Raw genomic sequence first — 23,642 nt, forward strand, 5'->3', positions numbered from 1 at the left:
CTCTAAACTGAGAGAAAAATAATGAATCGCACACCTCCGGCAGATGATGAGGTATCTAAAGCAGCTGGTTAAAATGAGTTTCTGTCATTTCGGGAGCTTGATCAAAAATTCTCATTCATCACCTTTTAGGACAGGAAGATGCCAATGGCAAAACGTATTCTTGTTTGATTTGTTGAAACTGACACCCTTTGAGTAATTTTGAACATAAAGACATTACAATTATGAAGTCAATTGATTTTTCATATTAAAATCATTTCCACTCGCACCCCTTCATCACCCTCTATGGCAAGGCTTTGTTGAATAATTTGGATGCACAGTTATATTTTACATTAGGTCACAGAGAATTTGACTTTAAAATACTACAGCTTTAAATGCATATTATGTAATGGATCTGAGCTAGCATGAACAATGAACAACTGTATTTTCAGTAACTTCCATTAATAAAGATGAATAAATACTCTAAACAAATGTATTGCTCAGCATTAATTAATAGGATGTTTTTGTAACGTGATAATGCTTTATTTGATAGTTATTTTATTAACAAATAATACGTGATAATATTTTTAGCTTTAGTAGTGTCCAGCTCATTTCTGCGCTTTTTTGCCTGTAATGCAAACAATTTATGATTGTTTCAGCTGTGTGCTCATGTACATATAAGATGAAGAATTTTTTATGCAGTACCAGGATATGTATTTGTCTCATTTGACATCCGACATAGTCTATAAGTAAAAAAATATTTGCCATATGATTACACATAACACATATGTGTCTAATTCACAATCTTTGGCAGGGACCACAAAAGGATCAATTAAATGAAAGATGAAAAAAAAAAAAAAAACATGGATAAACTAACCAGATTTAAAAAATGGTTGTCGCAAATTATACGTTTTTGACAAGCATTTTTTAAAATAATTAAATTACTTTTAATAACTACATTTAATGAGTTTAAAGCCAGGTTGGCTTACTTTTATTACTGGTAATTATTAAGATTAAAAAGTAATTTAGGTCATTCGAAGAGAATTCAAGCTAATAATGTGATATGGCATATTCTTATTGGGACACAAAAAATCCTGCATTTTGAGAGAAAGCCCCACCTTGCATGCACCATCCTAATTAAATTGTTGCTAGGTAACAGAGGCAATATTTTGGCAAATGGGCAGGCTTTAGCAAAGTGAGCAGGGGCCATTCACACAATAGTGGCACATCACTTTTTTGCCGCTCTTGAAATACGTCCCTTGCAAACTTGCAGACGAATACAGACCAACCCTTATTTCCCCTGTCTTTCAGGCCAGCAAACAGAGGACATAATATGAGTTTCTCACCTCCAGTGGTGACTTATGGGGAGTCAGCTCCTATGGCCTAGACAGAACATACCTCCAGCCACTGCACCCGGCAACTATCTCCAGCGGCAACCATTCCCCGGTGACAAATACTTCTGTATAGGATCCTCACTATGACCACATATATACCAAGACTAGCCGCGCAAGAGCAGGGCGGCAAAGTGGTCATGTCTGACTGTGGAAATAAATATCATGTATGAAGCAAAGTTTCTTACTTTTTTTTTCTTCTCAGATAGGCCTTCATATTGTATTAATAACACGTGCAACTAAGCACATCCTATGTTTCTCCATACATTGTTTCTCTCTTATTATCCTCCAGTCATTCATTAGTGTAACAGAAATAATGCTTGCTAACCTTGTGTTTCCATTTTAGGCAAAAATACTAGCCACTATTCCACTAGAGGCAGATTTTATAATAACAATAATTGTAACAGCATGAAGTATTTTCCTATTTAATTAACAAATTTATCCAAATGCATTGGTTACTCAGCCCAGCTTTCTGTTTTTATTCATTCAGATTATTTTTAAAAGGACAAGGCTCTCTGTTTCATATGAAAGGTTGTCAGCTTTGTGACTTTTAATAAGGAGACTCACTGACAGGTATTTGTTTTCTGTTTCTACTCATACATATGTTGAGTATCATCAGCGATAGTGCTGGTGTGCAGGAATCTAAATGGCGGTGTCCCACGGGGGCTTCGGGTGACTGCTCGCTGACCTCTGCTGCCCTCTGACCACTAGCCACAGTTCAGACAAGAGGCACAAGGGACACATCAAGGGCAACTAAGGGCTAAAGAGGATTACAGATCAGCGGACACCAGCCTGATGAAGGTCACTTGACTGAAACATTGTAATAAATACTGTTTGTTTTTGCAAGCTTTGCTATATGTGTGGGATTTATTTATTTTATTTATTTATTTTTTAATCTGTTTAATTTAAATAGAGCAATGAACAGAAAATTAAGCATGCATGTGATTGTTTGGCTCTTATAAAATGTAATTTTATAAAAAAAAAATAAAAAAAAGTTATCATTTTATGATCTAAACCTTTTTTTTTCTGAATTCAATATTAAGGTGACTAATGTTTTCATTGTATATTGCAATAAAATACAATGATATATTAAATCATTCGTTGACGTATAAATATGTAAGAAACGCAAATCAGTATTACACACACATTTAAAGGTTTAAACAATATTATATTTCTCAGATTGTCTTTTCCTAATATCTAGCAGCTCCTTCTTTGTGCTCCCTCGATATCTTCAAGATATAATTCAAATGTTTTAATGAGATATAGCCAATTAAAAAAAAAGCAAATATTTAAACTACATAATTTTTTTTTTTTAATGTAGAACCTTTTATGTGACAAGGCATGCAATAAAAATGTAATCCTCTCTGGGATCTCATTCATTTTAAGCCTGTCATTACATGATGGTTTCACAAGGGGGCAGTCACTTCTGTCCAAATGCTCTTTTCTGTTTCCTATCACGCAGTGTAGTCAACTGAATTACACTGACACTACAAGAAGCTTCCATCCACAAATGCTTTATCATAAACAACAACGAAACAGACAGATCATGTGCTAGCTCTCATTCCCCTCATCTTAAAACATGTAAACAAATGCAGCTACGTAAATCACACAAATATGTCTTGTTTTGCAACCAACACGTTCTTGCAAGCACGTGAACCTACTGTTCTAAAGTGTATTTGCCATAGACTGTATTAAGGATATTTGCATTACGGAAAATCTAGCTGTCTCTGAAAACAGTTCTCGGTCCAAAACCAAAGCACCCATGCTCGTTTCGTTAGCTTCCACAAACTTTAACTCTATTCATTTCTGGACAAAAAGAACAAGGTTAGGTCACCCATTATTACAAGTTCTCATTATTTATTTTGCTGCTCTCAACTGAGCTAACACAATAATGAAACTCCCATTATTTAGCGCAGACAGCGGATTGGTCATTAAAAAGATACCTTTTCGAGAAGATTCGCTCGTTCGAGCACCGGGAATGACGACCCTCAAAGGGGCTGTTTTGTGGGCCTCGGATAAAATGGTTTGTGTGAATGGAGTCTTCTTAGGAAAAGAAAAGAGCCTCTTCGGCTGTTTGTTTTGGAATTTGTCTCAATGATCCAAGAGCGGGAACTAAAAGAGGAGGCCCAGCGTCACGTGGACGAGAACCTTTCACGGTGCAAATTCATTTTATTCATGATAGCAGTAGATGTAGAGGGAGTAACATGACCAAATTGTGTATAAAAAAAAATAAAAAATAAAAAAAGGTAAATATCATATGTCAACAAAATACTGTGGGAGATGAGAAAGGGGTACCTTGATGGAGTAGAGGAAAGTAAAACAAAGTCATGAGATTTTCTTGACAATCATTTATTAAACAAACTGAAAAGTAATAAATATAGACGAGTACTTAAAATGTATTAGAGACCAACAGATCCATTTAGGCTCAGGTTTTAAAAGAGATCCTCTACTTCACTACTGGAACACTGTGTGGAACAGAAAAGAGTGATTTGCCTTGAATATCTCAAATTAATATGCCTCAGTTCTGAGCCTCATATACTGTTATTTGGCATTAGTGTTAAAAATGTTTAAATACATGCTTATTCGAAACATTCTAAAGGGGGATATACTTAGTAAGATTTTATTAATAAATATTTTGATTAATTTTGGTCACTTGTTTTTAATGTTCAGTAGTTGGGGAGAGAAAATCAAAATAAAGGGAGAAAAACTATAGCTGAGTGTAAGACTAAAATGGTCCTGTTAATGATTACCAAAAATTGTGAATGTTTACAGCTAAAGCATTCACAAAAGCACCTTACTGCCACATTGCTAACAAATAATGATTGTATATTGGGATTTTGATAATAACGGATGATCCTTTGCAATATAAATATCCCTGGATTTCTAATTCAACTGTTATTTGTTAAAAGCCAAGATTTTGTCATATGTGGCTCTTTATTAGAGGCCCCAAGGGGAGCAGAATTGTTCTAAAATAATAATAATAATAATAAAAAAAAAAAACATCTGACAGGATCAATACATTCATTGTCTGTGTACCTTCCAAACACTCAAAATGGAAGGTGAGAATAAGACTTTTACAGTAGGTTAACACTAAAAAAGACTAACCAATGAAGAGTAAAATGAAACAAAAACAAAATATTTCAGATATGTCTCCGTGCAGTTTTGGTAACTATAGTGCCCATAATCTCACAATATTAAAGTGGACCTCATTACAACGCGTAGACGTTTCTTTGTGATCAAGCCACATATTTCTGCTTTGGCTCGTACCTCAGTATGTGTGCTTCTGATTTCCAGCAGAAAGTACTGTACACACTCACCGGGGAGTACAAGCATACTTGGCACCTTCACATGAAACAAATCCGATCCTGTTATTTGATGCATTACAGAAAATCAATAGGCTGCATACAGAAACACAGGACACGCTTACAGGATGTGTTTGATGCCACCAGAAATTCAAAGTGAAACATCTGCCCGGTTAAATGACAGGGAAGGCTATCAGAAGAGCCGAGGCCAGTGCTTTAGACAGTTTTTGAGTTAGCTTTTATACTTGTTCAAAATGCCCTTTTTAGATTTACCCACCAGCGGCAGGTGTCATGAGGAGCCTGCAGGCACTGATGTTAACACACAAACCGTCACTTGCACACGCGCACGCACACGCACACTTAAATTATCTCCCAGTCTTCTACAGTCAAACGAAACGCTGCTTGTGAGAAGGCTGACTTCAGTCCCTCTGAAATGTACAAATAAATATACCTTTAACAACACATACTGTTCACCTTGATCAGTCCCCTCACTGCACCCTTCAAGCCTGACTAAAACACTGTTTCATCTTCACGGATCAGCAATGAAAAACTCCCCTAAAGCAGAACCCAGATTCTACTTCGGAGAAGTGAAACAACTTTAAAACACTATTAAAAAAAATCATCATTCTTATGAAATTGATCTGTCATAATTTTAAACTCTAAAAAATAAAATGCAGTATGTCAAAGACCATGAGTGATCCCTTGCTTTCAACCTTCTGGTGGTTCAAAGATGCCATCCCCTTTAAAAACAGCATTTTTCTGAGGTCTCCTTTGGACGCCATCCTCCGATCATTGACTGAATTATTGTGGTGGCTGGTTATGTATTGGTTATGTTGTGTACATGGAGGAAGCCCATCAGAGAAGAACTCGGCTGATATGGTTGCAGAAAAGGGGGAATGTTTCAGGACCTCGTGTTGCACAGTTCAGTCGAACAAGCCCTTCCTGATGCTATGCAGCCATTAGATACTGGTGGTAGAAGAGGCCGAAGAGAGAGGTGGAGAACAGGCATGCGGCAATCCACCAAGTGAAGAAGGATAGGAGCCCTCGAAAAAGCAAGGGGGAGAAAACAGTCCTCAGCCCCCCGAGAGCAACCGATAGCTGGGCCACTGTTTGAGAGGCCTGCACCTCGTCTTGCCCCACCTCAGCGGGGCTCGAGTCCTCATTTGACAGACACGGCAAATTCTCTTCGGGGTAAATCACCCACGAGTATCCACCTGGGGGTTAAAACAAGAGTCTCAAGAATTCAAGAAACCCTACCCGGGGCAATGGCGAACATGTCAAGAAGAAATTAATCTACTCACCTAATGTCTTTAGCAGGAAAGTAGTGTGCAGCAGCATCACCAGAGGTGCGATGTACTGAAGAGCTATTACACACAGGTAGTAAAAGACTCGGGCGACCTGTGTGAGGAAAAACAAATTTGCAGTTAAAACATTTAGGCAAATTTTGTTCAAAACAAGCAGCCTGGCAGGAGAGGAGCTCATCAAACAGACTCGCTGAAACCATAACTGGGAGCTTAAGTACAGAGGGAGGCTGCAAGCACATGATTCGGGAGCAGATGTAAGACCAGACACCCCTGCGACTCTACAGCCATTTGCGAGTCTCACTTATGGCTTGGAACATCAAACGGGCTCTTTTCCTCAGCTCCAGCTGTGGAGTGCTGTGGGTTTTGATCCTTGCGCTCCACTAAACTCAAATAGCCTCCTCATTTTAGAGCTCTGAGGGCAACAATGCCACGCAGTCCTTTTTCATACCGACATATTTCCACCTTTGAGGAATGTCGACACTGTAATGCAGGCCCCAAGAGAAGTTGCCACAAGAGGGTCCCTGAGTGCATTTATTAACCAGTAGAGATCAAAAATCACATGAGAAACCTCCTAAAGATTGGAGGCTTGGGAAAGATGGGATATCGGGCAAAATAAGATGGTTTCGCATTGCAATAACTGTTTATCTGTAAGGATCTGTAAGGTTTTAGAAATTCTACACACCATCTTTTGGAGATCCATGGTACTAATGCGTCCCGCTTCCTTCTTCATCTGCAAGACGCCCTTCTGGGCCAGGTTGAGGTAGGCCTGGAGATGATGCCGCATCATGGCTAGTCTCAGCACACACAGAAGCAGGATCACCCACAGTCGCAACGTATCGTATGTCTTCTCAGACATACTGAAAGCAGATGAATATTAAAAAATATATATCATCTTAAGTCAACAGAAAAATGGCAATCACAACCTATTTCACCACATCAATGTGATGCATCAGCCTGATCTCACAATCAAAACGTACATATTTAGACGTAAATTAAAACTGTCCAATACGTATGTGCCTTTACGTATTTACAGTGTCATTTACGCATTATCTGGACGTAATTACAGGTTCGATATGTATCGGAATTTACGTAAAAACAACCTCAAATACGTACAGATAGAACGTGTTCTCTGACCAGTCAGTTATCCATAGAAATTTGCTCATAAAGCTGCTTTTCAATGCATATCGGATTAATTTATTTTAATATTTATGTATATTTTCCCTTTTTATAATTTTTTTTTTTGATAAATGTAAGATCCCTATACCTCACCCGAACCTAAACCTACCCATTTTATACAGAATGTTAAAAGAATAAAACATCATAAAACACAATTTTAGTAAAAATATAACATTAAAACGTTATTTTGAGCCACTAACGTTAATCTTACACCTACCCCTAAACCTACCCATAACCATTTCTGAAAACTTATAAATAAACAAATAACAGACAAACAAACATAAGTGGTATAAACCATTCAAAAGTGGTATCAGATTAACCACCAGATATGGAGTACAGCAAACAAATAAAATGGATGTGATTTGTAATTTTATGCTGTGTTTTTGTGTATCTATGGTTTGCAGCATGCACAGAAATGTTATTGCCTATTAAGTAGATGAGTAAACTGCTTTCAATAAATTCAATAAAAACATTTATTGATATGACAATTAAATACAACAGATTTAAATAATTAAATCCACGATTTTAATATTAATTCATTGGAATTCATATAAATTCACACTTTATGTTAGATTATTTACATTTTTTTAGCTGCTAACACGTAAGTATTTGTAAGTTTTACTGCTATAAATACGTCTAAGTTGTACGTTTTTATGTGCATGAAAACGTTAGTAAATGTACGTGTCGTAGAACCACATTTAACATAAAAATACACACGTATACTCATGAGATCACGTTGGATGCATTTATGAGTAAAACAAACGTTGGGTAAGACTTAATCAATTGGACTGAGAAAAGTGGGCATTTAGCACAAGAATGGACAATGGATGGTTTGGTTAAAATTTCTCAATGGTAGTGTAAAAAACACTTTTTTTTCTTTTCAGAGAAAGCCATTTTGTAGCATTTTCCTTTAAACCTGTAGTCATCATGAAACTTGCTAATTAGTACGTTAAGTAAGCAGGTCTAATTTAGTTTTCATGTTGCCTAAAGTACGCTTCCTCAAGTGCACAGAGGGCCTTGATGATAAAACAAGTTTAAAAACAACTCAGCATAGTGATAATGCAAAATATAACGATTAATTGTAAAACGAAATACTCACAAAGGCACACTATCTTTCCCAAATGTGGGATTCATTAAATAATCCTTTGTAATGGGCTTCACCCATAGCAGTACCATGATTAAGGGGGCCAAGAAGTTGATATGTAGCAAGATCCTAAAGGATGGACACATAAAAACAACCAATTAGACAAGGTAACACACAAAAGTAGCAATATCAGTGGAGCAGTAAACATCAACTATTAAGTGCCACTGCTTTAAATATATCATTTCAGCCGTACAAGTTGCATAGCAGAAATCCAGGGGTAAAAGAGTAAGCATCATAGTGTCATGGAACCAGGTATGGTTAGTTGGCTACACTGAAGAGGATAAGTTATGCAAGATATCAAATGTCTAACTCCTCTTTTGAAACCCAGTTACCATAGAGCCCAATGCTGGCAGGAAATGTAGACCAGGTCCATCTACAGTAATGATTATCTGCTAACTTGCTGCAGATATAGTTAGGCACTGATGCTCCTCATCAATTAACATGGAAATATTCTTAGTGGCTACAATATTTTAGTACAAACTGGTTAAAATCCGCTTTGCAAAAATAAATTCACTAAATACGTTAATTCTAATGTAAGGTCAAAGAAATACCCATAATTTTAGGTAACTATTTAAGGTTAGTGAATAGATTTAGATGAAATATTCTGAAACATTTACTGTGTGACTTTGCAGCTGTTTAATGTGAGGGCATCAAGATGCATCTGGGCCAATCGCAGGCCTGGGAAGGTGAGAAAGGCGCCAATGAGAGCGCAGAGCAGTGCCAGAATCAGCTTAAAGGTCAGTTTGGATATGGGGCCCCTGTAGAGACAGAGGAAGAAAGCAAGGCCTATTCACTGCAGGAAAGTACAAACCATCACACACACGGCTTAATCCCAACCCATGGAAACATGGTATACTGTATACACACACACAGACACACACCCTCTCTACTGACAAAAGGGGGCAGGGGTACAGCGGCCATTATACTTACTGAGACTCAAGGCCTTGGTTCTCCAGAAACTTCACAGCACTTTCAGAAAAATTTGCAAAGCCTATAAAAGCAGAAAAAGGAGGATAGAACCAAGTGAAATTTTTAAATATATTCAAATGTAGAAAATAAAAAATAGTCATAATTGGGATGTGCATGATAGGTATTGTCTACAATATTGTAATTGTTGTTTTTACAATATGCAAGCCGATAATGAGTATGTCATCCGCTTTGCAATAAACAATCAAAAATACTCCTCGAGAGTGCACACTTTTTCACTGCGTAATGTAGCTTTTTTTATTGCCGTTAGAATACATGGAAAGTTTGAATGAAATTTAAGATATACGGGGCCATGATTAACTGGAAGAATCTGACATAAAGGATAATGCACACATCTAATGAGGTTATAGAAAAGGGGTGTTCAAACCGGTCCCCGAAGGGCCACTGTCCCGTCCTGCAGAGTTGAGCTCCAACCCTAATTAAAAGGCGAGTGTGTTGGAGCTGGTTTGATCTGAACTCTGCAGGATACTGGTCCTCAAGGAGCAGGATAGATCACCACTGTTATATACTACTGAGAGGTAAAAATCATTTTAAGTCAAATATTCCCTCATAGTGAAAAAGTAGATTTCTGTCACAGCTGTAAACTAACCACTTCATATAATATGAAAGAATATGAAAGACTTTAGGAGTCAGCTGTCCATGACAGGGCTACTCCAGCTAAGATATTACGAGCACAAAAGCACACTAAGCAAAATATTGTCTAACTATTGTTATTGACAAAATCACAGAAAATCATATCTTTTTTTTTTTTTTTTTGGAATATTGCACAACCTAGTCAGTCAAAGTATTGATTTTGGACCAGGTTACAGGATCTGTGGTGAATAAGCAGAATAGTGTTCAGCTTTTAAAACTGCCACAAACTGCAGCGAATGTGTGGTTTACATCATTATGCAAGAATGAAAGTCTGACCCTCACTAACAATAAGTGATGTGAGTGATTCAAATCAAAAAAGATGAAAAGGGTCTACAACATAAAAGCATGGTAACTGTCAAGTTTTTACTTTAGTGGACAATAGTCAGAAATTTAACTAGGCAGCTAAAAGCTTTACTTTTTTGTTGTTGTCTGCATGTGGCCACACATACCAAACAACAAATATGAGGAACAATTTCTTTCTGCTCTCAGTTTTCTTGAGACTGGCTGATGTATGATACAGTGAGTAAAGCAATTCAATTATGGAAAACAGCACATTTTTATAGGTAAATGTAGCCGGAATTAAATATTTTTATACAAGCATATTTTAATTGTGGACTATAAAAGAAATCCACCAAAATGGCCTCACATTCTATGTTACCACATAGGCCTAATATATATATATATATATAAAACGAAGCAATATGCACAGGCACAGCAGCAGAATTATTTCTCTACCAGTGCTAATGGGGGGCTAGACCAATATGTGGGGTTGTTAAGAAAATAAATGATATTGATTATGTCAGAGTTACTTCATAAAGTAATGGTGCTAAACCGGGGCTATTAAAAATTCTGATGGGCCGGTGTAACGCCGTCACTGAATATGCATAAATCCAACTTGACACTACTATACCTGTCTCCAGGCCAAATTCCAGGTAGTTCTCGGTGACAATCAGGATAGCCATGGCTTTCACAAAGAAGAAAAAGGCGAAGGTGATGCAGAGGGAGCGCTCACCGCCCTCCTCTAGTCTGAAGTAGTGAGCCGTGAGGGAGAAAAGGATCTTCCTGAGAGAAAATGAAGCTAAGGAACATATTCACAATGGGCACATTATACCAAAAAGGATCAGATAAAGGCTGGAATGAATTCTATGCCTAATGAGAGAAATATTGCAGCAGGTTGTAGTAATTTCTGTACACTAGATGTCCACTGTAAGAGTTTAACCGAACACACATTGTCCTTCATTTTTACACACTGGAACACATGCAGTTAATAAATCCCAAATTGGATTTCAATCAGATTTTCCTTTAAGTGCCATTACTCTACATAAAAACTCTCTACACTACTGAAGCTGGTTGGGTTCTATTCAAATCTAATTGAAAAGTATCCTGGCTTACATGTCTCACATTTAGAGTCACAGCAGAAGAGAAATGCATTGAAAAAACCCTCATCAAATAGTGTCAAGGCAAATTTCTCCAAGGTGAGAATTATTTTATAAATTTTTTTAAAGCAAGAAAACGTCAAGCTGCGCCTTTCTGTTATGATGCCTTTATGTGCCCGATTTGATTATACTGGTCTAGGGTCAACTATTCAACTTGTAGTTACGTCGTGCAAATCTGCAAGGCAAGCGGACAGCCATCGGAGGAAATATTTCAGTCACCATCACTTTGACAGGACATTTTCCCCACCACACACTCTCCACTGAGATCAGGAAAATGGCTCCTTCCTGTCCACATTCAGCCATTTGCACACATACAGACCTATCATCATCATCACCCTACCAGGCACCTTCCTTCCTCCCTCTCTTTTTCCCAGGCAAATCAGTCGTGAAAATTGGGCCTCCAATCTTCCGTGGCAGGCTGAGCTAGGTAAAGGGCAGTGGCGAGCGGAGGGAGATTGATCTTTGTGGACTGTGCCAGGGTTAATGTGTGTGATTTGGTGAGGCGCTAGAAGGGGAAAGTAGCAGGTAAAAGGCAACAGGTGCAGCTTTCATCACTGTCCCTGCTTCGAGACTGGGAAAATAGAGCTTCTCCACAAGGGTTGTCTTTTATAAAAGGATGTTTTAACATTTAGGGACTATGGAAACGTAAAGTACTTTAAGGTTCCCAATTTGTAGTTCTGTTAAAATAACAAACGCTCCCTATGTGAGTCACATCATGCACTGAGAAACTATTGAATTAAGGTTCTCAGGCAACCACGTTCAAATAACATGCCAAAGCTCTTATTTAACAATACTAATAAGAAAGACATAAATAACGACTAGTTGACATGATGTCATCTATTATATAATTCTATTACTTCTAATGGCATTTGCTAAGTTTCTTCATTACTCATGCTCATATCTGTGATTAGCTATAAAAAAGCAATAAATAAAAAAACTCCAGTTACAGTATGGTGGCTAACCTGAAATCACCCTATACTGACAACACATCTAATCAACCACAAGCAATGAAATATGAAAAAGGAAAGGCAATGCAACAAAGGAGGAGAGGAAAAGCTCCTTCAGTATTTCACGCTAGAAAGGGATACGTGACAAAGGCCAAGACCAGCAGGCTCCACACCACACTGATGTTCATCTCCCCACTGGACTCCGCCACACAGAAGTACAACTCAGTGATGAGATACACCACTGTGGCGGCCACCGTGAAGTCCACCAACCACTGGAACTCAGGAAAGTAATGCAGAGCTAGACAAACAGATGGACAAGAAGAGAAGCTTTAGAAATCCATCTCAATAAGAAGATCCTTGAATCTCAAGGATTCATTAGGTTTCATATAATGCCAACAGGTGAGTTACCCAGTGTGTCCACCTCTGCAATGCATTTAGTCTCCAGCTGAAGGTCGATGTCTTTGGGAATAGTCATTGGTTTGTTCTCTAAGTGCCCATTGTACTTCCTGAAAGAAGCAAAATGTGAACATAGAACATATAATAGCACTGAAATTTGGCTAACCTTAAAACACCCACAAAAATTACCAAGGACATTTTGGGCCAAAAAACTAAATTGTGTGCTAGAGTGCTATTTTTCTCCATTCACTTGCCAGTATAAATTGTATTGAAGTTGCTTTTTATTCATACTTTAGAATAAAACAATATAAAAACACAACCATTTTATTATTAAAAAACACATTTATCAAAACGCACATTTATCAAAACATATGGGCAAAACATATAAAAGAATTAGCATTTTTTATAAAAAATAAAAATTGTTTAACGTGATAAGTGATAAATATGCTCTTCCAAGAAATTGTCGCTATCATCCTCTTCTGCCCAGATAAGACAGAATTTATTCAGGAGCATCTGGGCTACTTTATCCATTCATTTCTGATGTTTCAGCACTCTTTTAAGTGGCTTCAGTTGTAAGACGATGGGGCTTCTCTGGCATTTAACCTCATCACACAATGCAAAGCGTCACATGACTCATATCTCCTTCCTGGCAGTGTAAATTCTGATTGCTATGTAAGTGGGACGTCATCATCAGGGTGAGAAGTTCAGCTGCTCCCAATTACATTTTAAAAGACACTTTTGTTTCATTTATTTTGTAATACTCAGCTAACCTGTAAAGGATGTCACAGTTTAACTTTATTAAACTAGTAAAATGGTTTCATTGAGCTGTAACTACCTGCTCTTCACTTCGCAAAGAAAATACCCAAATGTACAATATAACCTACAATGAATTCGTAACGAAGCAGCTGTGACTGTCGTTGGAAATAATCTCCTTTTAAGCATGACTGAAGTAAAGACACTTTATCAGCACTGAATACCATTTATCATAACTCTTGTTGCGATACAAATTGATAACATATTTTGCTGTAATAATTACGAGCTTTCATAACAGTTTAGCCCAAAACTGAAATGCATTTTTGCTTAAATTTCGTAAATAAATGCGAATCAAAATAATTTACATAATTCACTCACTCATCAATCATATATTAACATCATGGAGTATCATCAAATCAAATGTAGTACTAATCGGTTTTTGGCCAAAAGATTATGAATGCTCATAATCATAATTATGACTACAAAAGGTTTCTAATGGTTACAAAGACTGTATATTAAATTTTAAAATTCCAGTAATAACATGACTATTAATCCTGTGATGGCAAAACTGAATTTTCAGCTTCAGTGTCATATGATCCTTCAGAAATCATTCTAATATGCCGAGTTGGTGCTCAATAAATATTTCATATCAATGTTGAAAACAGTTGTGCTCCTTCAGATTAAGTGGAAACCAATATACATCTGTTTTCAGGATTTTTTATTATTAATTTATTATTTTTTGATGAATAGAAAGTTCAAATAAAATAAAAAGGGAATATCTTTGCAGCCACTTTTTACTTTTTAAAAGTTTTTTTAAGGTCCTTTAATTATTAACTCTAAAGCTAAATTTATTCTATAATTTCATTTATTCACAATGATTAACAAAAGCAAAAGAACATAGCTGAGAAGCAGGTATCAACGTGTGGGATCTCAACTTTGTCTGAAGGACAGCAGATTTTTCGCAGTCCTAACGGAGGGCTCTGTCTCTAGTGGAAACCAAACACCAGCGTTTGCACATTTTACTGGGGATTAGATGAGCCCTCCTCGCGACTGAAAAAGAGCTAAATCCACACAACGTTCAAATCAAACATATTTCCACCCATCTCTAATGCTGTCTGCATGACAAAGAATGGAGAAATGAATGTCGGGCTCTGCTGGGAATGGTGGGATATTGGAAAGGGGCACAGGCCTTAGCGTGAAGGGGTCTAGTATGCAAGCTTTCTGCCCCGTGGCTCTGAGCCAGCTGAACCGGAGATTCCTGGACTTCTCCTCTGGCTCTGGGTCTCTGTTGTTTACATAGGTCAGTATGCACAATGGTGTTCAGCACAAAAGCACTGTGGGCATGGTAGTCTCTCTGCACTGGATTGTAGCATACCTGCCTGACAAAATGGCCCACAAGCTCCCTGTAGAGTAAAAATGGGCTTTTGTCTGAGAACAGGAGGTAGGTATAATAGAGCTGACTATCAAAACTAAGCTGCTAGACACAGGCTAGTCTACCTTTTCAGGGAATTAGCATTGTATGCTTAGACCCCTGCAGAATTCTGGCAACAAAGCTGCTTGATTTTTACCACTCTGTTGTAGCCACAAAATGTTCTTTCACACACACAAATCTAGAGAAACGTCCAACAGTGAAGCAGTGTTGTACCTGTCCTTCTTGCTCTTGCCTCCTTTCTGCTGTTTTCCAGCTAAGGTCCTCAGCTCATCTTCCGTGGGGTGCTGGTACCAACGCAGACTAACGAGACAAGAAGTATATCACCATCTCTGAAATACAGATTGCTCTTGAACACCTATATATGTATATACACACACACAATATTAAAGATTTGATCAAGTCTCTTATGCCCACCAAGGTTGAATTTATTTGGTCAAAAATACAGTAAAACAGATTTATAATGAAATATTACTACAATTTACACTATTTTCTATTTTATTTTAAAATGCCCCAAAGCTGAATTGTCAGCAGCCATTCCTCCAGTGTCACCTGATCTTTCAGAAATCATTCGAATATGCTGATTTAGAAACATTTCTTTTCATTATCTATGTTAAAAACTGTAGTACTGCTTAATATAATAGGAAACATTCACCCCCAAAATGAATTCTGTCATCAGTTACTCTCAGTCATTCAGTTTCATACCTGTATGACTAACTTTCTTCTTCAGAACAGATAGAAAAGATATTGTGAAGAATGTTTTTATCCATATAATGAAAGCCAATGGGGTTTAACGCGAGTCAGCCTATTGACTATCATAGCATGGACCACTTTCATATTTCTTTTGTGGTGCCTTTGTGACCTTTTTTGAAGGTTGAAATCTTCCGGTCCATCTTTGCCAGATCTTGTAGCTGCATGGAAAAGAGCAACAACCGCAGCTTTCTGAATTTCTCCTTTTATGTTTCACAGTAGACAGAAGGCATACAGGTGTGCAATGAGGGTAAATGATCACAGAATTTTCTGCCCAATAAAGCCCAATTACTGGAGTTGTTTGATGGTAACAAAATTAGCAGATCTTTGGTGGCAAACATTTACCACAACCCTTTTAACTTTGTTTAGAAACTGGCCTGTCACGAGCCCTGCGAGGGCCGCTGTACTGCTTTCAGTTGTTTTTGCGTGTTTAATGAAAACTTAATTATGAAAGTCTCCTGGGCAACACTTCAAGCCCTGCACTCGAGCCAGAGTTTTCCCAAACTAGTTTTACAGCCAAAAACAAGCACAGATGAATTATTGAGCACATTTGGAAGAGCTGTTTACCCTGAACACATATGGCGCTAATTAAGGGAGGAAACAAGCGTGGCTTGTATTTTCGTTAGCGGTTCTCTTGGGTTGTACAGCTTTTTGATGATACCCTTTGGTCTTACAGAAACACCATAATGATGTATTTTTGACGGGCTCTTAATATGAACAATAAAACAGGATATGCTGTGTGCAAAGTGGAGCAGGATCTGTGGTTTGTGTTGGTAAGGCCGCCTTGTAGATTAAGATGCCATTTTGGGTTGACTATGGAGAGGGATGCCAGAGCGGCACAGTGGGCTGTACTTCCTCATTACCTGCCACTGCAGAGGAGCCATCGAGCAAAGGAATAGTGGGGTATGATCTTCTGAATCACGCTGGCCATTACCATGGTAACCACCAGCTGCACACTGATCACACCCTGTAGGGGAAGAGTGAAATATTAGAACACTTTCAGATCGCACCGGCAAGAACACAGAACAGCATTCAAACTAGGAACTATCAGGAATATATGAATCTGGAACCAAACTAGCAAAATTTAAGGACTTTTTTTTTTTTTTTCTCCAGATACATATTTAAGAAAAAAGCGCCATGTCCACGGGGCAATGAAAAAGTAATGAATTTGGCGCTGCAAAGGTAATAACCTTTCCAAACGATGGTGACTTCCCCAGTCAATCACCTACTATGTGATTGCCTCAAACACCCCAGCATCACACTATCCCAGCTACAGCGTGGTAGGACGGGTAATCTCACCATCCACGCGTGTAAGGCACAGTGTCCTGCCCCTATGTCGAGGAGATGGTGATCACTGATCCACACAAATTGCTATGCGCCTAGCTAACCATTTCAAAAGTCACACAAAAGAAATTTACATGGCAACATGGCTGGCGTGTCACTCAGGAAGGGAGGAATCGTGAATCAAATTGTACAGCCATTCAATGACAAGACAGAAAACTAGAAAATGATCTTAACTATTCCCTGATAATGTAATTTTGCAAGGCTGACTTGGTGAATTCTCTTCCTTGACTTTGGAGCCTAATTGTCAAGGTATGTGGTACATACCGATCCCATGTTCTTGAAACAAATCTAGCACAGTTTATTTTCAAGCACAGCGGAGCAGTTCAGGACTAGCCTAACAGAGCCACATATCACCACTGGTTCTCAACCGTTTTGACTCTAAGGTCCCATTTTGTCCAAGACAATAAAAATGTAAAAAGAAAACTCAAAATAACTGATTTGTACATCTTAATACAATTATGTTAATACGGCTAAAACATTTTCCAAGTTGCACCTCCTGACTATAAGTCACAGTAGGGTCAAAATTGAAAGAAAGCTGAAAGAAAAAAAGAAAAAACACAGGTAAGTCACATCGGTGTATAAGTGGCATTTAATTAATAGATTTGAAATAAAATCAAATGTCTGCAGACACTAAAAATGTATTGCATTTTCCCTCAAAACAGTATTTAGAGCAAAACAGGAATGAAAAATTATAAAGCAACATCTATTCCAAAAAAATATGATAATTTAAATACTTTTAAGATTATTTGGTCCCCCTGAAAGTTTGCAGAGGCTCTGTAATGGACCCCGCCCCCTGACTGAAAATCACTGTATTAAATTATCAATGAAGTTGACATTTCAAAAAAGTTTTTACTGTACCTCTGGAAAATTGGGTTAAAAATGCTAACTGTATCCAAGATAAATGGTCTAAAAAGCCAATGAATTCAGTGCTTCAATAGTAATAAACTTCGCAAATAGTCTTAAGTTCCTCAGTCAGCTACATGCTCTGTACTCATTTCATTGATACCAGCATCAAACTATTCCTGTAATAGGACCAACAGCTGTGATATTTAAGTACTGCTGCCATTTAATTCACAGTAAAGCCTGTGAAGCTGTGACTTTCTGAGCATCACTTTCACTGTGAATAGTTCACTCTGTGTGCAACACTAATGCAAAGCTTGCCATAAAAACTGAAATGTTATATTTCATTTATTCTATCCTGCTTTTCACCACTTTGACAAACGTGAATACCTGCACAGAGGCACAGCCACACAATGACACAACAGCAATAATGCGGTGGTCTGAAGAAACACATGAAAGCAGCCGCGTGCTTCTTTTCACTGCTGGTCACACGCATCTTTGAGAGAATAACCAAGCTGATGCCAGACTACAACGTTTCCCTCACTTTACCTGAAACAGAAAGGCATCCCATTGCCATGGCAGCTATACAGCCCATAAGAATGAATTTGAGACTGCCAAAAAAAAAAGAGCTATTCAGTTAAAGCAATGAATGTTATTCTTCCATGGGCTGGAGTGTACGTTTACATTCACATTTTAAGGGCACCTTTTTTTAGCCATTTTATTTAAAGATACAGTAACATGAAAAATTAGCTCAAGAGAGATTAATTTGTAATTAACCTACATTATGAATAAATTACATTTCATACTGGAAGCTGGAGGGTGTGCTCAAGCAGAAATGCAAAAAATGCCTCACGGGTGTAAAAGAGCTGATGACGCTTCAGGAAATTCCTAATGTGCATCCAGCTATCGCAATAACTGAATAAAAAGATAGAAACGTTCTGAATAATGAAACAAGAAGATAAACACTAGTTTGCGACAATACATAGTTTATCGGTGTTCCTCAAGCCATCTTGGTAATTAAGTACATCTATAATCCATTGCTCATCGACAGCCTTTATTACAATACAGAATATATTATCTGCCTCATTCTATGACGAAAAGCTACATCAGATCACAAAAAAATATTATTAGTTAGTTATTTTAAACAATCAACTGATGTTGTGGAGTAAAAACATGTTGTTAAATGTTCTCTTTTGTTGGACATGTTTAGAAATGCTTCTCATTACAAGTCTTTACAAGAGAAGATATTTTGCATGCATTACTTTTTCAAATGCATGTTATAAGCAACCATCTACATTGCGAGTACATCATTCGCATATTATGCAACTAAATTTTACTCTGGGCGACTAAATGTTGTCTATCGTTAGCCATTGGCTAACAAATTCTTCGATTTTACTCGCCAGTGTGTGTTTTCAAAGCTATTATAAGATTAGCAGAGATATATTTTCACTCGCTGAACACTGAGTGACTTTAGAGTTTTGACAGAGTTTTTGACTGACTGAGCGTTTTAGAGTTTCTCTCTCCATCACGCGATCTGTACTTTTTCGATTCATCTCAATGGAGGTACAGCGCACCTGTATTTGACGCTCTGTAAACTCTGTTTGAAGGCGCATGACTAGCCGGCGCTTTGCTGATAGTAGAGTTGTGACGTTCGCGAACGAACCGATTCTTTTGAACGGCTCATAAACATGAACGATGGGAGCCGAGTCGCGACTGGAGAGGAGCCGTTCTTTCTATCGTTCTTTTTTCCTGTGCGTGTTCATACAAATGAGCTCCTCCAGGAGACAGAACAGTTATAGGGGGAGGGGCGCACCCAGCGCAGGCCAACCCTTTATAGCGTGATGATATTAGTTATTAGTTGTGCATGCATTTACATTGCATTTTGTGTTCATTTAAAATTTATTTTAAAATCATTAAAAATGTTCTTTTGTGATACTCTACTTGTATAGAAATGTTTCACTAAAAGCTGTTTTCCACAGACATTCATTGCAGCCCACTTTGTTATTGTTCATTGACTTGAAGGGGCTGATGTCCTATTTGCAAAGTTTACAGTAGTAATAGTATGTAGACATTTCCATTTTATTTATTCTAATTTTATCTACTTTAAGTATTTTTGGTTCTCTATCAAAATGTTCTTGTGTGATAACAATGTTCTTGTGTTGAAGTGTTTGTAGTAAAAGCTGTTTTGCACAGAAATTCATTGCAGCCGGCTTTGTTTTTTATGTTTATTTGTGAGTAGGTATTGTATGAATAACATAAGTCAACGTAGTTTTACACACACACACACACACACACACACACACTTTGTACTAAAGGTAAATCAAAATAATGATGTCACTGTCTAAGCAGAGGGATTTGTGCAACCCTATGGAATATAGTCGACACATGAGAAATGAGGTAATAATCAATATTTCAGAATAATTCAAACTCAGATATTGGTGTGTGATATCTGAGCTTTAATTATTTGACTACAAATCTCACCTCATAATACCTCCCAGTGATTATTTCCAGGATAAACTGAGATGCTCCCAAGCTGGCTTCTTAAAACTGACTAAATATTTAAAAAGAGCCAAAAGAGCCATTCTTTTGAACGGCTCTTTGAAAGGAACGGATCGCGAAGATCCGGATCCCCTCAAAGAGCCATAAATCCCATCACTAGCTGATAGCGATGTTTCTCACCGAGCGGCAACCTCCCGCTCTCTCTCGTGAAGCCCATACGGAAGTGCCTAAAACTACAATTCATCGACTGGACGCTAGAGGCTGGCTGCAAAAGGGAGCCAATCCCAAAGACTCCCCGTGTTATAATGCCCAAATTTACAGCAGAAAAAAACATGTTTACAGCCTGGTGGAAAAAATGAGTTTGGTCTATATAGCAAATTTTGCCCTTCATGACAACTGTGAGGGGGGTGAATTTTTGTATAACTCATCCGTTTAAATTGTGTTAAAGGTCCCCTTCTTCATGATCCCATGTTTTAAACTTTAGTTAGTGTGTAATTATCTTGTTAGAGTATAAATAATATCTGTAAAATGCTTAAGCTCAAATTTCAATGCCAAGGGGGATATTTTATTTAACAGAATTCGCCTACAAAAAACGACCCGTTTGGACTACAGCCCTCTAGTTCCTACAGTAATGACGTCACTAAAACAGTGTTTTAACTAACCTCCGCCCACATTAATTCACAAAAAGGGGGCGTGGGCTTGTTGCGCTCTGACGGAGAAGAAGGAGCACTGTTATTTTCATCTCTGAGTCCAATCATCTTTGTTTGGGCTTCCCAGGAATGCTTTACTTGGAGATTAATGGATACAATTTATGTTTAACTCGGTTCCCGAAAATAATAATTCACATGTAAAACTATGTGCAGCACATTTTGCTGAAGACAACTTCTCAATCTCAATCAGTTTAATGCCGGATTCCTACAAAGATTATTCCTGAAAGATGGAGCAGTTCCTTCTTTGTCTGGAGAAGGCGTTGTTTATGGAACACAACCGGTAAGTGTATTTTATTATTTAAGTTAGTGCGTTTAACAGTTTATGTAACTTACTACACAAAGGGCAATGCTGTTTAGTTTTGTTAACTAGATGTTAGGGCTGTGCGAAAAAACGAATGCGATTTTCATGGGCATCTCGTCAGTAAAAATGCTCCTGTGATTATAGGTATATGAAAACAGAGGTATACAGATAGGTGTATTTTGTGAAAAATACTGTGTTTTTTTACACGCGAAACATGAACACATGTTATATTGTACACTGTAAACACAATCAAAGCTTCAAAAAAGCGCAAATAACGGGACCTTTAAGCCTTAAAGTTCTGCATAATTTCTCCGGTAGTGGGCAGAGCTAATGCACAAATGGCAATATCATTGGCTGGCGCTGATCTACTACGTCCCTGTTTTGATTTCAGCAAATCAGTTTGACCGAACGCAGACAACGTGATTAATATTCATGAACCCAGCAGCTCATCAATCCGTAGTGCATTGTATATTGTTAGTATGGTAGTAGAATTAGAAGCAGTATTATCTTTAAATAATAATATGATTACTTTTTTTTTTTTACAGAGATTTTAAATTAAATAGTGCTTAATACCATAGTATAATAATTCTTGATTGACTGATTAAGAATACTGAGAACTGTGACATCCCTGCTTTCCAAGCAACTTCCCTTTATTTGATTCAAACCATCAGAGAAGTGTCACATCCTGCTGGACATTCTTTTTAGACGCGTGACATAAAAAAATGGGCCACCAGCCATGCTGGGGAAGTTTGATCCGTCAGTGAGAGTCACCATGAGAGGTTGGGGCAGGAGAGGTAATTGAAGCAGCATGGGACACTTATCTGCCTCACTGGCACTGACCTGGACAGGACAGGGGCCAAATGAGCTCTGAAGGGGGACAGTGAAGATAACCAGCAGGTCTAGAAATTCAGTCACCATACGAGATAATGGTCAGGAAGAGAGTTGCTCGGGCAAAGCATGGATTTTGGCCATTGGTGACACGTCAAAATGTGAGATTTTGTAATTAACTTTCTTCCATTACCAAAGTTTGCATTGATACATTGTAAATTATAATTCAACCATGCACAAAGACTAATGTCTTGTCTTTGAAAAGATACAGGCATCAATCTAAAACTGGTATAATAGCATTATTATTAAATGATTTATTGATTACATGATCGTACCACCACATACATTAATACAAATCACACCATAATGTAGCGCATCCAGCGGTCCAGACCTATAAGTTCTGCTGAGAGTGAAATATTAATGAAGCACTTGCAGAAGTTTCCTAAGTTTCAGTCATAAGGCCATGTACAGGAACTTAGTGCACAAGAATGTCTCAAGGTCTGAGGCTGAGCTGTATTTAAGGCTAAGTGTAGCCTATCTCATCAATCACCGGGGAAGGCCTATAGTTCCCATTTTAACTGAACAGTTAGACATTAAACCAGAATAAGCTGACCTAAAATTATAATTCTCTCATCATTTAGTCATCCTCATGTCATTTCAAACCTTCATGACTTTCTTTCATCTGTGGAACATAACATGACATATCATGCATGTTTTTTATAGTCTCCATTCATTTCCATAGCCCTTTTCAATTCAATTAACGTTATTGGGGAGTAAAGCACACCTTCATCTTTATGTACAGAAAAACATTTTCCACAGTCTGAGAAAAGGATAAGATGTTCATCTCGGAATGAACTAACGTTATCCCTTTAGGATAAAAGTCATTTTGAACGGATCTGAGGGTAAGCCCTTCCATGATGTCATCCAGTGGAGGACATTCTGAGGTCAAGAGCTTTACCTGTGCACCAGGTGAAGCGCATCCCACTACTAGCAAAACTATCAAGTGATGTTCGTCGAGTGAAGCATTTACAATTACCATTAAAATGACATTACATTATGTCATTGCTAATTTCTGTATTAAAAATAAACAAGCAAACATTTACACCCATAGGATTCAGTGGACTCAATCCTAATAAAGAAATTGCTCAGACCTAGAAGCAGAACTGCAGGCATCTAACACCAGAACGAAAAATAAACAAAACCTCCTCTCGATATATATTTAGCATGCATTAACGAAGCCCCGACAGTAATGGTGCCTTCAGATGCTGTGATCTCTTACCATACTGATGCTGCAGTGCAGTGACAGATCTCAAAGAGCACCCCTGAGCGGAGATCCAGCGGCACGGAGCACATAAGCCTGTCTTGCGGGGCTGTTATCTGAGAGGACAGTGTTGACAGGTGAAATGAAGACCTAAACAAACATCCCACGGATCAAGCGGCGGCTCCACTGTGTTTTCAACTGCAGTAGAGGTCACGCTCAGTCTCTCGGTGCCGAG

General features: G+C 37.9%; 1 protein-coding gene across 1 annotated transcript; it reads right to left on the bottom strand.

Annotated features, from left to right (window-relative positions):
* Nucleotides 1-3,700: 3,700 nt before the first annotated feature.
* LOC113079180 (transmembrane protein 161B-like) lies at nucleotides 3,701-23,642 on the bottom strand. The gene is made up of 12 exons (XM_026251389.1): nucleotides 23,426-23,642; nucleotides 16,488-16,591; nucleotides 15,091-15,177; nucleotides 12,705-12,802; nucleotides 12,438-12,594; nucleotides 10,824-10,975; nucleotides 9,224-9,284; nucleotides 8,911-9,051; nucleotides 8,249-8,362; nucleotides 6,656-6,830; nucleotides 5,971-6,067; nucleotides 3,701-5,883 (listed from the first exon to the last, which is right to left on the bottom strand). Exons 1-12 carry the CDS (start codon nucleotides 23,426-23,428, stop codon nucleotides 5,618-5,620), a joined length of 1,455 nt encoding a protein of 484 aa, XP_026107174.1. The 5' UTR covers nucleotides 23,429-23,642; the 3' UTR covers nucleotides 3,701-5,617.

This window comes from Carassius auratus, chromosome 5 (genome assembly GCF_003368295.1).
Source record: "Carassius auratus strain Wakin chromosome 5, ASM336829v1, whole genome shotgun sequence".
Lineage (NCBI taxonomy): Eukaryota > Metazoa > Chordata > Actinopteri > Cypriniformes > Cyprinidae > Carassius > Carassius auratus.

Coding starts and splice junctions, on each gene's coding strand:
- LOC113079180 (XM_026251389.1), bottom strand. Junction 8,363..8,910: donor AACAGCTGCAAAGTCACACA/GTAAATGTTTCA, acceptor TCCATCCTTTAG/GATCTTGCTACATATCAACT. Junction 6,831..8,248: donor GGGAAAGATAGTGTGCCTTT/GTGAGTATTTCG, acceptor ATCTGCTTTCAG/TATGTCTGAGAAGACATACG.